The sequence below is a fragment of the Zea mays genome, chromosome 2 (genome assembly GCF_902167145.1).
Source record: "Zea mays cultivar B73 chromosome 2, Zm-B73-REFERENCE-NAM-5.0, whole genome shotgun sequence".
NCBI lineage: Eukaryota > Viridiplantae > Streptophyta > Magnoliopsida > Poales > Poaceae > Zea > Zea mays.
The window spans coordinates 10735983-10751604 of record NC_050097.1 but is presented as its reverse complement, the minus strand read 5'-3'; the positions used below and the strand labels follow the sequence as shown (position 1 = coordinate 10751604).

The window sequence follows — 15622 nt, the reverse complement described above, 5'->3', positions numbered from 1 at the left end:
AAGTGACGGAGGGCGCATCGGAGTCGGAGGTCGATGATGATGAAGTGTCGGTCTCGTAGTAGACCACCTTCCTCATCCTTTTGTGCTTGTCGCCTTTCCGATGCGGCTTGTGGGAAGAAGACTTTTCCTTCTTCTCTTTGTGGTGAGAAGAGGAAGACTTTTTCTCCTTTCGTTTGGAGGAGTCCTTCTTCTTCTCCTTCCTCTTGGTGCGGGACTCTTCCGATGAAGTGCTCCCGTGGCTTGTAGTGGGCTTTTCGCCGGTCTCCATCTCCTTCTTGGCGTGATCTCCCGACATCACTTCGAGCGGTTAGGCTCTAATGAAGCACCGGGCTCCGATACCAATTGATAGTCGCCTAGAGGGGGGGGGGTGAATAGGGCGAAACTGAAATTTACAAATATAAACACAACTACAAGCCGGGTTAGCGTTAGAAATATAAACGAGTCCGCGAGAGAGGGCGCAAAACAAATCGCAAGCAAATAATGAAGTGAGACACACGGATTTGTTTTACCGAGGTTCGGTTCTTGCAAACCTACTCCCCGTTGAGGAGGCCACAAAGGCCGGGTCTCTTTCAACCCTTCCCTCTCTCAAACGGTCCCTCGGACCGAGTGAGCTTCTCTTCTCAAATCACTTGGGAATCAAACTTCCCGCAAGGGCCACCACACAATTGGTGCCTCTTGCCTCAATTACAATGTGAGTGTTTGATCACAAGAAAGAATCAAGAAAGAGGAAAGCAATCCAAGCGCAAGAGCTCGAAAGAACACAAGCAAATCACTCTCTCTAATCACTATGGCGTTGTGTGGAGTTTGGAGAGGATTTGATCTCTTTGGTGTGTCTTGAATTGAATGCTAGAGCTCTTGTAGTAGTTGGGAAGTGGAAAACTTGGATGCAATGAATGGTGGGGTGGTTGGGGTATTTATAGCCCCAACCACCAAAAGTGGCCGTTGGAAGGCTGTCTGCTCGATGGCGCACCGGACAGTCCGGTGCACACCGGACAGTCCGGTGCCCCCTGCCACGTCATCACTGCCGTTGGATTCTGACCGTTGGAGCTTCTGACTTGTGGGCCCGCCTGGGTGTCCGGTGCACACCGGACATGTACTGTTTGCTGTCCGGTGTGCCAGCATGGGCGATTCTGACTCCTGTGCGCGCATTTATTGCTCCGCAGAGAGCCGTTGGCGCGGAGATAGCCGTTGCTCCGGAGTCGCACCGGACAGTCCGGTGCACACCGGACAGTCCGGTGAATTATAGTGGACTAGCCGTTGGAGTTTCCCGAAGCTGGCGAGTTCCTGAGGTCGACCTCCCTTGGCGCACCGGACACTGTCCGGTGTACACCGGACAGTCCGGTGAATTATAGCCGAGTCGCCTCTGGGAATTCCCGAAGGTGGAGAGTTTGAGTCTGAGTTCCCCTGGTGCACCGGACATGTCCGGTGGCGCACCGGACAGTCCGGTGCGCCAGACCAGGGGTGCCTTCGGTTGCCCCTATGCTCCTTTGTTGAATCCAAAACTTGGTCTTTTTATTGGCTGAGTGTGAACCTTTTACACCTGTATAATCTATACACTTGGGCAAACTAGTTAGTCCGATTATTTGTGTTGGGCAATTCAACCACCAAAATTATTTAGGAACTAGGTGTAAGCCTAATTCCCTTTCACAAAGCGATGCAAGAGATCGAAAATTTCATTATGTAGTAAATAAAATATTCAAATGAAATTAAGTACCTATAGTAACTTAATAAGATGAATATATGAGTAGCAGAATTGCGTATGGAATTTAATAAATAAATAAATATTCTTGCTCGTATTAAGTTTTGAATAACTTAATTGAGATGAATATTAATTATTCTATATGTTCTATCAAAAAATTAATTCTGCTCGTATTAAACCTTTTTGGTTAAATTGAGATGAATTTTTTTGTTTTGAGTTTGCATTTTAAGGAATGCAAAAATAGAACACATGGCAATAAATATCACATGTAAAGAAAATATTTATTGACACAATTTCCAAGTACTAAAACTTTGGAAAAATTCGTGACAGAAGCTGCTACTGAAGGATTTATAAACTTCTTTAATCAAAGCAATCTAATTTTCTAGGATTTAGAAAACTGAAAATAGCTAAAATAAAAAGGAAAATGGCTAACTAGGCCTACGACATGGGTAAGCAAACCGGCCCATCTATGGGCGTGCGTGGTCCATTTAAGTGATGGCAGTTAGGGTTTACAACCACTGCCGTCACCAGCCGCCGCTGGCCAGTCGCAGGGCGTCCTCGACGAACCGCCACGCCGGGCTGTGTGCTCCCGCGTCGGGCGAGCCGCCGCGCCGGGCTGGCGAGCTCCCGCGCCGGGCGAGCACCGCGCCGGGCGAGCCGCTGCCGCGCCGGGCCAGCCGCCGCGCCGGGCGAGCGCGCTGCAGCGCCAGCCGCCGCGCCGGGCTGGCGAGCTCCCGCGCCGGGCGAGCACCGCGCCGGGCGAGCACCGCGCCGGGCGAGCCGCTGCCGCGCCGGGCCAGCCGCCGCGCCGGGCGAGCGCGTGCTGCCGGGGCGCGCCAGGGAGCCGCCCGCGACGCGTGCACCCGAGGCCGGGCGAGCGTGCTGCCGGGGCGCGCCAGGGAGCCGCCGCGCCGCGCGCACCCGAGGCCGGGCGAGCCCGTTCAGAGAAGACGGCGAGGCGGTGAGCGCGAGCGCTCACGGATGTCGTCATCGTCAGACGGTCTCGCTGTCGCCGACCATGACCCCGGCGCGAGTGGCCGTGGAGAGAGGTGGTGCGCCAGCCGACGTACCACCCTGTTGCCGCTCGGGCTCAAGAGCGTCGACGGTGAGACCGTTCCGGATGGGCCGTCGTCGGGAGTCGGGGTAGGCAGTCGCTGCTGCACCCCGTCGCCGAGGACTAAGGCGATCCTCTCATCGTCGTCGGAGGAAGAGGTGGCGTCGACAGCAACCGTCGCAGTGGACGTGGATGCAATATGGCCGACGGGGCGACCGCGAGGGCCGGTTGATTTCCGCGCAGTCAGCCGTGTCCGGGCACGAGGGCGCGCTGGAGAGGTGACTTGAACGAGCAGTCCGCTCGATCGAACAGCGGGGGCGGCGGTGTCTGCATCCGTTGGAGGAGCCCGCGGTTGGCGAGCAGGACACGGCCCCCATCCATGGAGGGGGCAGTACCGCATTGGACGGAGCGGCTGCTGGGTCTCGGACTCACGCAACCGCTCTGCAACCCGCTCCGGCGAAGGCGATGGGGGACGCACCCATCGGTCTTGGCGTGGCGCTGGCGGTTGCTGCGGCGGTGCAGCAGTTGCCGCAACGTTGCTGGGACCAGCGCCAGGATCACCCCCGGTCCGACGGACGCGCTCAGGGTCAAGTGTGGCCCGGGCGTCCTTCTTGCTGCGCTTCTTGGCATGGTGGCGACCATGTCGATGTGCAGCACGTAGAAGATGACGTGCGGCAAAGTCAGCGCCTCGCCGGCGATGATGGCCACCGTTCAAAAACCGAAGGATGAAGGTAAGGAGGGCAACAGAAAGATCTTTGTAGATCATAGCGTACCCGACTGTTTTTCTTTTGATGAAGAACTCCTTGCCTCCGCTGTTCTTGTTTTGGCTTTTTTTTCTCTCTTTTGTAAAGCAAGTGCTGATAACGTGTAAAGTAGAAACTGTGCGAGAATGAAATGAGAACCTCTGTTTCTTTATTGAATAAAGCAATGTATTTATACAAGAGGAGGAGACACAAAAGGAGGGGTCAAAAGCCACGTCCGTACGTGGGGGATGTGCAGGGGCACGTCCCTTTGGAAGACGTCGGTTGCCACCAGAGAGCAACTGATTATATTTTATAACAGAGGTGTCGTGAACGAGCAGAAGCAGCAGTTACTAGCAGTAGAAGCAACGGTAGGAGCCGGACGGCATAGCACCTTTGCCCTGTTGCTTTTGTGCTGCCAAACTGTCGGTGCATGTTTGACCAGTTTTTCTGATAATTTACGTGCGCAGAAAGATAAAGGTTTTCATAAGGTTCGATATCTAGAAAGTGACATATTCTTACTATTGCAACGAATCGGTCGATTATGTATTTATGTTGATTTTGTATAATTTTTACCAAATCGAATCTTATAAAAGCGAGCTGAAAAGATGAGTATTTGACAATTCGCAATAGCTTTTGATGGCCAGAAGCTGAAAAAAACTGAAACAAACAGGGCCTTAATAACATAACTTAGGTTCTGAGTTTAGTCCATTATGAGAATTTTAAACTGAGGTTGAAAAATCTTTTCGTCTATCACACATTAAATCATAGATCTAAGGCTAGAGCTTAGATGTGCTTGTTCTTATATAAGCTACGATATCATTGTTTATGGATGTGGTTGTGCCCTGAGGCATCCAACAGTGTAAGTGGGGGCCTCTACTATCCTATAAACCTAACGGTACAAACCTCGAAGCCCCTCGCGTCCTGAAGCACCAAGCAGTGTAAGCTCCTAAGACTCCTCGTGTTCTATCACACTTAACAATATAAGTCCCTAAAAACATCCGCACTTAGGAGTGATAATGGATCATAATCCAAATGTTTCTTCACAATTGATTTAAACTCTTAATTAATTTTAGTTCAGAAATGAATAGAAAACATAGTCTGATCCTAATCCGATCTTTAATATGTTTGGTTGCAATGACAGGACGGGATAGGACGGGACGATCTCTCAAATAAGTTTGTTTGGTTCAGGGTCAGGGGTTGGGACATGACTATCCCAGTGTTGTCCCCAGTTATCCCTTAAAATTTGAGGAACGAAAGAGGGACGCTCCTGTTCTGACTGTCTCGCAACCAAACACATAATAAATTTTACAATGTAAAATTTAGACTCCATTACCACCCATATCCCCAATAGCTATCTAAACAACTCTATAAATATGAATTTAAGAAGGTGATGAGATTTGAAACTTTTCATGTGGAGGCCGGTTTAACCCGTCCCAGAACCACATGTGCCAAAAAGAAGTTCAAAAGGTTTAGTTTGACTTGTAAGTCAAGTGACAAAACGAGTTGAGCCGCTAGGGTCGATTCAACCGCCTGGCAGTCAGTCTACCAGTCAATTTGTCCCGCAGAGGTTAGAACGGTTGTCTAACATTGACCCCAGTTGGACCACCCCCAAGACCGGTTTTGACCAGAGAGGTCTAGAGAGTAAACCCCAATTGAACCGCTCTAGGAGCCGATTCAACCGGTCTTGAACAGAGAGCTCCTCAGCAGAAACTGGCCCTGAGGGCAGGTTCGACCGCTTTTGAGCAGGGAGGATCTCCAACTCTCAAAAACTCACACCAGTTGAATTTACAGATTGTCCAAAATATTTGGTTTTCAAAATAGTTTTTGAATATGATAAGCTTGAGCTTTTGCAAATACATTTACCTTTACAAAAACATTTAAATGAAGACATGAATTAAAAAAATAAATGCAAAGGACACATTAACATTAGACAAATGATTGAATGACTCAATTCATTGTTGACATTTCGATCCCTACACAGCTTTGGTGGACGAAAATCTGCTCGCGTTGAACAAGGATCAAATGCTGTCTTTGGAAACAATAGTGGATTGTAGAATACAGGTACATGACGAAACCTTAAATAAGCACATTGCTAATCTGAAATGAAACGTCATCCACAAATAGGCAGGCCAATGGATGAGAAACCTCAACCTACAGTACAACAAGCACTCGAGCTCGAGTACACCCTACATACATTCATCTCCAACCATAAGAATCAGCACGACCAATGATTATTTATTGGTAAACATGCTACTGGATGGGCTCGAATCAAAATACCAACCAGGGTTGCTCCGCTATCCTTTTACTGCTCGACTACCTCCCCCGCAGGAGTGCCAACAGAAACGGCATTCGCCTGAACCGCGGTTCGCCCCACAGAGGTAAAACTTGCAGGCAGCTGGTACAGAGGCTGACTCCCGTCAGATTCACCCAGGTAGGCTTGACCCAGACAGTAGCCCAGTGCCCGTGCAACAGGGACTGCCACTGCGTTCCCGACTTGAATATACCTATAGCCATGAGAAAGCACACATTGTTCAGAAGGATTGCAATGCAGCATGATCCCTATGGGTCTAAAGCACCTAGGGCCCTAGGCCCACATGTTAGTAACACATCGCCGTGCAGTTTATGTCAGTAACTGCTTCTGATTTCAAGAGCTGTAATTGACTGATCAATCCTTAACAGCTGACAACTGCCAAGAGTTAATAGATCAAGTACAAGCAAACTGAAAAGATGGAACTTACTTCTCCTTGATCGGTCCAAACAATCGGTAGTAATCGGGGAAGCCCTGTAACCTTGCGTTCTCCCGGATAGTCAAGACTCTTGCTTGAGTCGGATGCAATATAACCTACGGACACGTTCAATCAGGGTCGTATACAGACTACACAAGCAGTAAAGACAGCCGCAGGGAGTAGGATAAGAGTAGTTTGTGCTGAAGCTGACCTGGTTATGAGGCTCTGCTCTGGTCACAACTGTAGGAACCGTCTCGTCCCACCACAGGCGCCCGAATGGCCTACAACATCATATATACAAGGATAAGTAACCAATAGCCTAGTTTTTCCCCCAAAAAAAATAAAGAAAGCAGGACCATTTTGCCACTTACTTGAGTGATTTGCCCTTGATGAATGACATCGCATAGTCAGGAACCTAGATGACAAAGATTTGTGCAATAACTTAGCATGTCTTAACCATGAATCTCACAGTACTTGCACCATCTCATCTGTTTTAAGTTTGAACATGTAGCATAAATGTTGCATTGTTGTGGAAACAACAGCAATGAACAGCACATACCAGTGGTTTCCCAGACGAAAGGTACACACGTTCGACTTCTGGATCCCACTCAACAACATTATTTGCTCCAACCTTGACACCCTTTAGGTCACGGAAGTTGGCTCCCTGTCATAGGAAAGAGTGAAGATTGTTTCAGGACAAACAACAAAGGAAGGCACAATAACACTATCAAGCCACCAACCTTCTTGACAGGAATTTGCTTAACCCGCTCATAATCATCATTGTTAAGCCGTAAGGGCTGGTGATCCAAGAGCTTGCCTTCATCTGGACCAGCCTCCTCACCAAACGACCAATCCAACATGTCTGAAAGAATAAAAATAGAGTAAACTTCATATGTAGCTGCAGAAAAGCACCAAGAAAAAAGATTGTTCTTCTAAAATTAGAAGAGGTCAACCAGTAAAGTTCAATGGGCCTTTTACCTTTACGACCAAGTCGAATGTAGCGCTGGAACTCTGTCTTGGGGGAACCACCATACTCCATTACATCGTTAGGTTGATGGTTTTCGACCTGCAGAGAGGAGTAAGTGTAAGACTGCATGCACATTGAGAAATACTTGAACTTGACAAAACACTTGCCTTTGGTAAATCTGAAAATGCATCACCAAGAAGCAAAGCTTTCTTCAGGGATGGCCTTTGTGTCTCATCATATGCAACCATACATTGCTGCAAACAAATTCAGTTGGTCAACAAATTTTACACATTCCAAAGGATTTCGATGTAGTGATTGCACTTACCGAAAAGGCATTAGGTGCTCCTCCACGTACTACAACGTCATATGTAGGCAGAGGATACTTAGGGAGCACCTACATTGTCAACTACACCTGATTAGCCACCAGTCGACAATGCAATATAAATCTAGCAAAGCATATAAAACAGCAAGGTACAAAACTGACCATGGAAGAAAGAGCACCCCAGAGGAACACACGCATCCTGAACTGTGGCAGACCATAGCAGCCTGCCACCATCATTCCAAGGCGTGCTTGGTACTTCATAGCAACTAGGCAGCTCAAAGCATATTTTCCTAGGTAGCCATCAGCAAATTTCAGTATGTCCACGACATTTTCCATGAGAACATACTTGGGCTTCAAGTATGCCACAATATCCATGAAAGTCACCATTTGCTTGTTTTTCTCATCTTTAAGTGGCTCATCACGGTTCCTGAACCGATTAAACCCACTTATACCTTGACATGGTGGGCCTCCACAAATGACATCAACATCACCCTTTTGAAAGAATAGATTAGGTAGATGTCACCAAATAAAAATGGGGAGCTAAACAGAGAGGAAAACCACACCCAACTAAATACTCACAGGAAGCGGGAGAATTTTTCTTTTGCGCCCTTCTTGTACAAATTCTCTAATTTTCAGCGGACAGTCACTGGTTCGTGAAACAAGGATTAGAGTACAAATAGACATACAAGGCAACAAGCAGATGACACTACCAAAATACTAACCTCAGGTTATCAATAGGTTCCCATGTATCCTCTTCAGGACCATATCCTTCCCATTGGACCTGCAGAAATTTAGCATTACACCAAAATGCAAAGAAATGTCCATTGTTCAAAAACTTTTTCCTATATCATCATAGTAATTGAACTTTTTCTTGGAATCAAGTATAAATGAACAGATAATGCTTGAATACCTTAAAATATACGCCTTTTTTCCTTCCAGTGCCATCATAGCGTATTCCAATAAGCTTCTGTACAACAAATTCATCCTTGTCAAGAGTGTCAGCATCCTCTTGATCCTCTGAACCTGCTAAATTCGAATCCACGTCTTGATGAACATATTTTTCACATAAGACTGCCCATTCCTTAAGGAGAGCAAGAAACTCATCAGCTTTCTCATTTCGCACCTACATTCAAAGGTCCAAAGAAACTTTTTGAGAGCAGCTGGACAGAACAGATGGAATCCAAGATGCAGCTTAATATGCATACCTCAGTCTGTGGATGATTGTATTTTAAACTTTGGCACGCAAAACTGTTAAGATCAACAGCCCATCGCTGCAATCATAGCCATAACAGTAGAATCAGTGGTAAGTAAGAACATGTTCTATCCAACAGATAACTAGGTAGAATATTACAGTTTCAAGTTTCAGGCCAGAAAGAGCAGCACCCAAGCAAAGACCAGTGGACATGCCCCCACAGCCCGAATACAAGTCAAGAAGGGTTGCTGTCCTCTCTGGCATATTAGATGACGTCTCCAAACCCGCATCATCAGAAGAAATACCCGAAGCGGTTTCACTGCCTGACTGCCCATTTTCTAGTAGAAAAACAATTGTGAGGTTTTGCAAAAAAAACATACACATTTAACAATTGTCCTTTTGTTTACAGAAACTTACACTATTAGATTTTAATTGCATGATGTATTTAGGATTTTGTCTATAACAAGTATACATTTGGGTACATGTTATGCAGACATGGCAAATAGAATTTTATCTAGTACTGTGAATATGAAACAGTACTACCATATGGGTACATACACGTTGCTATCTCATATACAAAAAAAAGACAGGAAAAACATCTCTAGACCTGCTTTTGGCTTCTTCATAAGCTAATTTTAAAAGTTGAATTTATTTCAGTTTTTGGCATTTGGCCGGTAGCCAAAAACAAACTTTAAAATAGAGATGTCTAAGGTAGACAGTTCAGTTATCCTTCAATGATACTAAAACATGATTATGTACTCTCCTAAAAAGAACAACTCGAGGCAACAATTAAGCATCACTTAGATAGAGCTTAAGTGGAAAGGCGAGTTCGACAGCTAGGGCGTCATAGTAAACTTGCAGCAACTCGAAAGGCATCCGCCTTAGGGTTTGATATGTCACCTTGGCGCTTCGATTTGCGAAGATCTTAGCCTTTGTAGGGTTTGGGGTAAAAGATTGATGTTAGGGTACGCAGGATTAAGGGGGTGTTTGGTTCCCATCTTTTAAAACTAAAATACCAAAGAGATTGATTAAAATAGGTCTTCCAAATATAATTTCTAAGGACAAAGTTTAGTCCTAAAGTTTAGGAACTAAGGAAGTGTTTGTCTCCCACCTCCTAAACTTCAATTTCAATGGCTAAAGTTTAGTTATTTTTATTCACTAAAATACTAAACGGAGTGACAAAAATGTCTTCCAAATAATTTTTTAGAGAATAAGGTTTAATCACTAAAGTTTAAAAGGGTGACTAAAAATCAAACACGCTCTAAGGATTTTTTGGGAGCAGTGATAATGGAGGAGATTTGAGAGATCAAAATTGAATGGCAAAGGGATTACATGCTCTAAAAGAACCAAACACCCTAAGTAGGGCCGCGGGGTACATAGAGCCTTACGACGCGAAACACTCCAGGCGTCAGCGGTTGGGAGCTCCAGGCGGCGGCGGTCGGGATTCGGGATCTCCAGGTGGCAGCAGCGGCCCTGCCTCCCGCGAGATCCCCTACCTCTTCACTGCCTCTAGGCGGCAGCGATGTTAGCCGCCCTGCGCCCCTGCCTCTTCCCTCTCTCCTGCAGCAGTCAGTGGCCCTGCCTCCGCGAGCTCCCCTCCACCCTGCCCCCGCCATCCATCACCGTCCAACATCGGCCAGCTCCCCTCGCCCTCTCTGCTCTCTCTGCGAGAGCGGCCTAGACCCAGGAGGTGCTGCTCTCTCTGCTCCCACCCTATGTTGAGTCAGAGCAATACCGGTTCAGCACTCTATTTTGCTTTTTAAATGGTAAAGTGAATGTGAATTATCCTCTTTGTAGACTTTATAGCTAATATGTTAGTTTAGGTTAACTTGTACTCCTATTGCTTATATAGTACTATTATTACTGTCTACTCCATACATATGAGTTTGTTATTTTAGTTTTGTATTAAGTCCATCACTATCAACTTTGACCGGTTATATAAGATGTTTTATAAAATTTTACAACAAAAAATAAAATTATTAGATTTATCATAAATTGAATTATCATAATATATAATTCTTTTAGATTAAAATAACTTAATCATATATTCATTATTGGTTAAAGTTCAAACAATTTAACTTATGATAAACCTAGAATGACAAACTCAAGCGAAGAGAGAGTATTTATTTGAGACTATGATCCTATTTACTATTGTATTTCCTATTTCTATATACTACACAAGAGTCACATCATCTTACACCATAAAGATTAAAAAGTAAAAAGGGGGCCAGTCAGCTTAATGCCTTAAAAACTCTGATTTTCAGTGTAAATCTAATTGGAAACATAAAAGTTAATTTTTTTTCTAGCATAACATAGAAATATTGTAAAAGGCATTAGAGTGGGAGATCATTTGGTTAGTAGTGTCATTCCACTAATTTAGCAAAGCCAGTAAATTGTATTCAGCTAGTCATGGTTATTAAAACAACGTTTAAACGTCGTTTAAACTATAAAACGCTAATAGAACAGCGAAACGCTGAAACGCTGAAACGTTTCACACTTCCTCGTAAAACGTTGTTTAACGACGTTTAAACGTCATGTTTTGACGTTTAAACGCGATATATAGTTAAACGCCACGTTTCGAACGTTTAAGTTGCCTGCTTGTAAATTTTGGCCCAGCCCAATTAGAGATTCCGCCCAGGTTACAATTTTGTGCTTGACGACCTTGATATGGATGATGAAGAAGAAACAAACAACAGTGGTGCCCGTGGTGATGAGCAAGACAAGGATGATATTGGTTTAGATGATTTGGATGATGGTTATTGAGTGCTTGAGTAACACTTGTGTGCTTGTGGTTGTGGACATTGCATTCTACTTTAGTTGATTTTGTGCTATGTTTTTGATGGTGGACTATTAGACATCCCATTCCACTTTGTTTACGGTTGTCGACTTGCTATTAGTTGAACTTGTGTTATTGTGGTAATGTGGTTGTGGACATGTCATTTTACACAATATTATTATGTGAACTTATGTTGCTTGTTTGGTATTTGACTTTATATAATTGTCTGAAATTAGGAACAATTGGATCTATACCATTAAAAGATCCAAACTTTAGATATATATCATGGACCCCACATGTCATTGACTCATGTGGACCCACATGTAAGTGAGATAGTAATGGTATGAATCTAAAGTGGTGATCTTTTAATGGTATGGATCCAAATTTCCCCTGAAATTATGATATATTGAAATTTCCCTATGTTGTTTATAACTACGTTTAAACTTTGTTTAAATAGTTTAAAAGTTAAAAGTCCATCCATGAGTGTTTCAACGTTTCGTCGTTTTAATAACCATGCAGCTAGTCAACCAAAAAAGAATGATGTAGAAGCAATTACCTGATGAGATATTAGCAAATGTAGAATATGCAACAGAGTAAGACATGTCATAGTATAGGTCACAATGTTCTATCAGTTGGGCCTTAGCTTTTGGATCCATCTAAAGCAAAGAAACAATTGTAGTGAGAAATATTATGTGTATAGCAAAACCGCAAAGCTCTTAGCAGGGAACTTACATTTGGATCAACATGGACTATCTTGACCTTGGAGATGATGCAATCAAGCACATTGTCATTCTTTTCCTCGGAAAGAAAAACACGTCTAGGGTCATGCTTGTGGCCATCAACATTAATCGACACCAACGAATTGATGACCTGCACTGTTAAGGTTCAGTTCTATGCTAATTCTTGATATAAATAGAAATGACATTAAGCTCAATACACACCGTGTCCTCTGCACGGAAAAACCAACGGCAAGTAAAATAGTGGCATCGATCAGTGCCCTCAAAAAATTCAGTAATGCGACCAATGTAATCAGCCTCATTTTCTCCAGCCTAAGATAAGCAAAAAGGAACCAGAAACTTAAGGTCAATAACTATTATTAAAGAACATATAAAATGTTGTAATGTGAGAGCAAAACAATCCAGAAGAATTGCACACAACCATTACTTCGACCATACTTGTTCATTGCATCAATGATTTCAAGTCGCCTAGTCGTCTGGTCGAACCCTAGGACCGACCAGGTGACTAGTCGCGATTAGGCGACGACTAGGGCGACTAGTCGACTCCTAGTCGGTCCTAGTCGGTCCCTGGTCGTCCTACACTAGTAGCTATACGTATATAGGTATATATATAAATATACATGTATACATTATATAAATTAGAGACTGCAGTAGTGCAGCAGGCTGCAGGACTCCAGGAGAAAGGGCAGGGACGCAGGGTGCTGTAGCCGTCAGCAATCAAAGTCCAGGACTGCAGGGGCGGTGCAAGAGAGGAGAGGAGACGTGTAGAGAGCCAGAGACTGTTGGCGGGTAGGTTATAATAGGAGAGGAGAGGAGACGTGCAGTGACTGTAGATGGGCTAAAAAAGGCCTAATAACTAAACCCTAGCCGGGACGACCAGGACACATAAGTCGGACGACTAGTCACCCTAGTCGACGATTAGTCGGACGACCAGGACGACTAGGTTATCTGGTCGAGTCGTCCAGCAAATCGTGTACTAATTACCGACCAGCCCGACTAATCGCGATTAATCGCGATTAGTCGGACGACTTGAAATCATTGCATTGCATCATCAATGTTTGTGTTCAGCTGAATTACTAAGAATTTTCATCAAACTAAAATTTAAGACACAAACAACACTTTAACTTCATAAACAGGCAAATAAGACAAGAAAATTTTCAAATGCTCTCAGAGATCATAATGGATGTGATCAATGGCTGGCACCCCTTTATATTATACTCCCTCTAGTCACAAATACTTAACACATGTGAGTATTCCAATGGCACACAAGCGATTTAAACGGTGAAAATGTTGAACTTACCATTAAGTTAGCATAATTTAAAAATATTTAACAACCTAAGAATTGGAAACTATTAGAGGCTAAAGTTGTTTTTGTTCCCAAATTGTATTTAGCAAAGCTTTTTGGCAAAGCTTGATATTTATGAACTCTTTGCTCGGCGCCATAGATTTGTAAAAGGACCAAAATTCACGTTTACCGAACTTTTTTCGGAAAAATTACCAAAAAAACGGTGCGTCGAAAGTACCACCATGTATAGTGGTGGGCCTACATGCAAGCAAGGGTATTCAATTGAATACTCATTATTTTTGGCAAAACAATTATATATACATGTATATGTTATGTATATAAGCTAAAATATTATAAAAAAACATAAAATCATACTGTTTTACAGCTATTTTGTCTAAACTTTGGTTTTCACTAGCCCTCTTCATTTATGTACCGTTCAACCGATCATACAGTACAATAGTGTAATTTTAAATTGTCAAAAAATATGTTCTACCAAAAATTTGAATACTCATACTTCAAATCCTAGGCCCGCCGCTGACCATGTAACGCTGGGCGCTGACCACACGCACAACAGATTGCAAATGGACAACAAAAAACAATTAAGTGATGCTTCCTTAACAAATACATGAGCAGTGCGTAAATGAGAGCAGCAGCAGCAGCATGACAAATAAAGGCAATGAAGACGATGGGCAAAACCTTGACATAAACGTCATCCCCGAGGCAGTAGACAATGTTGTCCACCTTAGCGCTCCGGTAGTGGCACCTGGCCTTGAGCTCATCGTCCTCCTCCGGTCTGCATGCGCAATAGATTAACAAATAGCAAATTGCTCAGCTCTCAAGCAACGAACAGGGAGCAAAAATCCAGTCATAGTCATACTAAACCAGGGTAAGAAGGGAGGGACAATATACTTATTTGCGGCAGTGCTGCGCTCGTAGCGCTTGGGCCAGTTGCTGTGCGCCTCGGCCGCAGCAACGGGGCTGCCGATGAACTCGGGCACGTGGTCGCCCGAGGCGGCGGCGCTCCTTCTCCCCACCCTCTTCTTACCGGGCGACCCGGCCGCGACCGCGGCCACCACCTCCTGCATGGCCTGCTCCTCGGCCTCCGCCTCCTCCTCGCCCATGGCCAACTCCTCCTCGTCGGGCTCCTCGGCGCACACGTCGTCCACAACGGGCTCCGTCTTCTCGGTCTCCCCCTTCTTCTTCATCCCCGCCACGGCCGGTTTGGCCTGCTTGGGCGTCGGCTTGGGCTTCTTCCCGGAAGACGCCGCCTTGCGTCTGCGCTTGGCGGTGGACGCAGCCACAACCTCCTCCTCCTCCTCCTGGTTCTGGTGGATCTCCTCGGCCATGGCGGAGCGCTTCCGGCCGGAGGCGCGCGTGGGCCTAGCGGATGACGGGGAGCTTGGCGCCATGGCAAGGGATGCGGTAGCTGCTGCTGCTGCTGCTGCTCTCTAGGGTTGGGAGACGAGGGGTTTGGCAAGCTCTGGGGGTGTAGAAATCGAATCGAAGAGGATCGGTCAAATGTGGAAACAGGGCAGAGAGGAGGCGGGAGCGGCAGTGGGAAAACGAAACCCGAACCAAAAAGATGGAGGGAGCGGGAACGTCCAATTTTTTACGGCGCGGAGCCTTCTGCAGGCTGCAGCGGCCAGCGGGAGAGCCCGGATTCGAATTTTTGTTCGTCTCCCGCGAGCGCCGCAGGCTTTCGGATGTTGGCCCCTCTACCTCCAGCCCTGTCTGTCACATGAACCAGCTGTAGGGTGGCCCAAACTGTGTGGGTAGTTGGGCCTGTTTGTTTCGTTTTCAGTCGGATTATGACCATGAGACAGCTTTAGCCGTTTATGTCTTTATGAGAATCAGCTTTGTGAAAATAACTCCAATCTTTACTTTCTTATTGTAGGCGTGCACACCCGCCGTGTTCTGCCTCTCTACAGCTGTCTGCCCGCGCGCCCCCTCTCCTCCGCGATCCTCCCCCAGCGCGTCTACAGCTGTCTGCCCGCGCCCCCCCTCTCCTCCGCGATCCTCCCCCAGCGCGTAGATCCCGGCTCCGCGACGAACGCCTCCGCCCCACGCCATCCGTGCCGCCATCAAGGGATCTCCTACCACCAGCGCGTAGATCCCGTCAAC

The 15622-nt window shown here is 45.7% G+C and overlaps 1 protein-coding gene across 1 annotated transcript; it reads right to left on the bottom strand.

Moving 5' to 3' along the window:
• Window positions 1–5424: 5424 nt before the first annotated feature.
• Window positions 5425–14938, bottom strand: met5 (DNA methyl transferase5). The gene is made up of 20 exons (NM_001111697.2): window positions 14411–14938; window positions 14198–14294; window positions 12421–12528; window positions 12212–12349; window positions 12036–12135; window positions 8863–9041; window positions 8717–8782; window positions 8422–8634; window positions 8234–8292; window positions 8091–8157; window positions 7674–8003; window positions 7515–7583; window positions 7357–7443; window positions 7201–7288; window positions 6963–7084; window positions 6782–6886; window positions 6594–6637; window positions 6434–6503; window positions 6235–6338; window positions 5425–6000 (listed from the first exon to the last, which is right to left on the bottom strand). The coding sequence occupies exons 1-20, from the start codon at window positions 14908–14910 to the stop codon at window positions 5799–5801; spliced, it is 2748 nt and encodes a 915-aa protein (NP_001105167.2). The 5' UTR covers window positions 14911–14938; the 3' UTR covers window positions 5425–5798.
• Between the last annotated feature and the right edge of the window lie 684 nt (window positions 14939–15622).

Bases quoted from the DNA above. Each gene is read 5' to 3' on its own strand.
- met5 (NM_001111697.2), bottom strand. From the start codon at position 14,910: ATGGCGCCAAGCTCCCCGTCATCCGCTAGGCCCACGCGCGCCTCCGGC. The intron at 12,350-12,420 runs GTGTGTATTGAG...TTAACAGTGCAG, and splicing joins TTTTCCGTGCAGAGGACACG to GTCATCAATTCGTTGGTGTC. The intron at 6,339-6,433 runs GTCAGCTTCAGC...ACGTGTCCGTAG, and splicing joins GAGCAGAGCCTCATAACCAG to GTTATATTGCATCCGACTCA.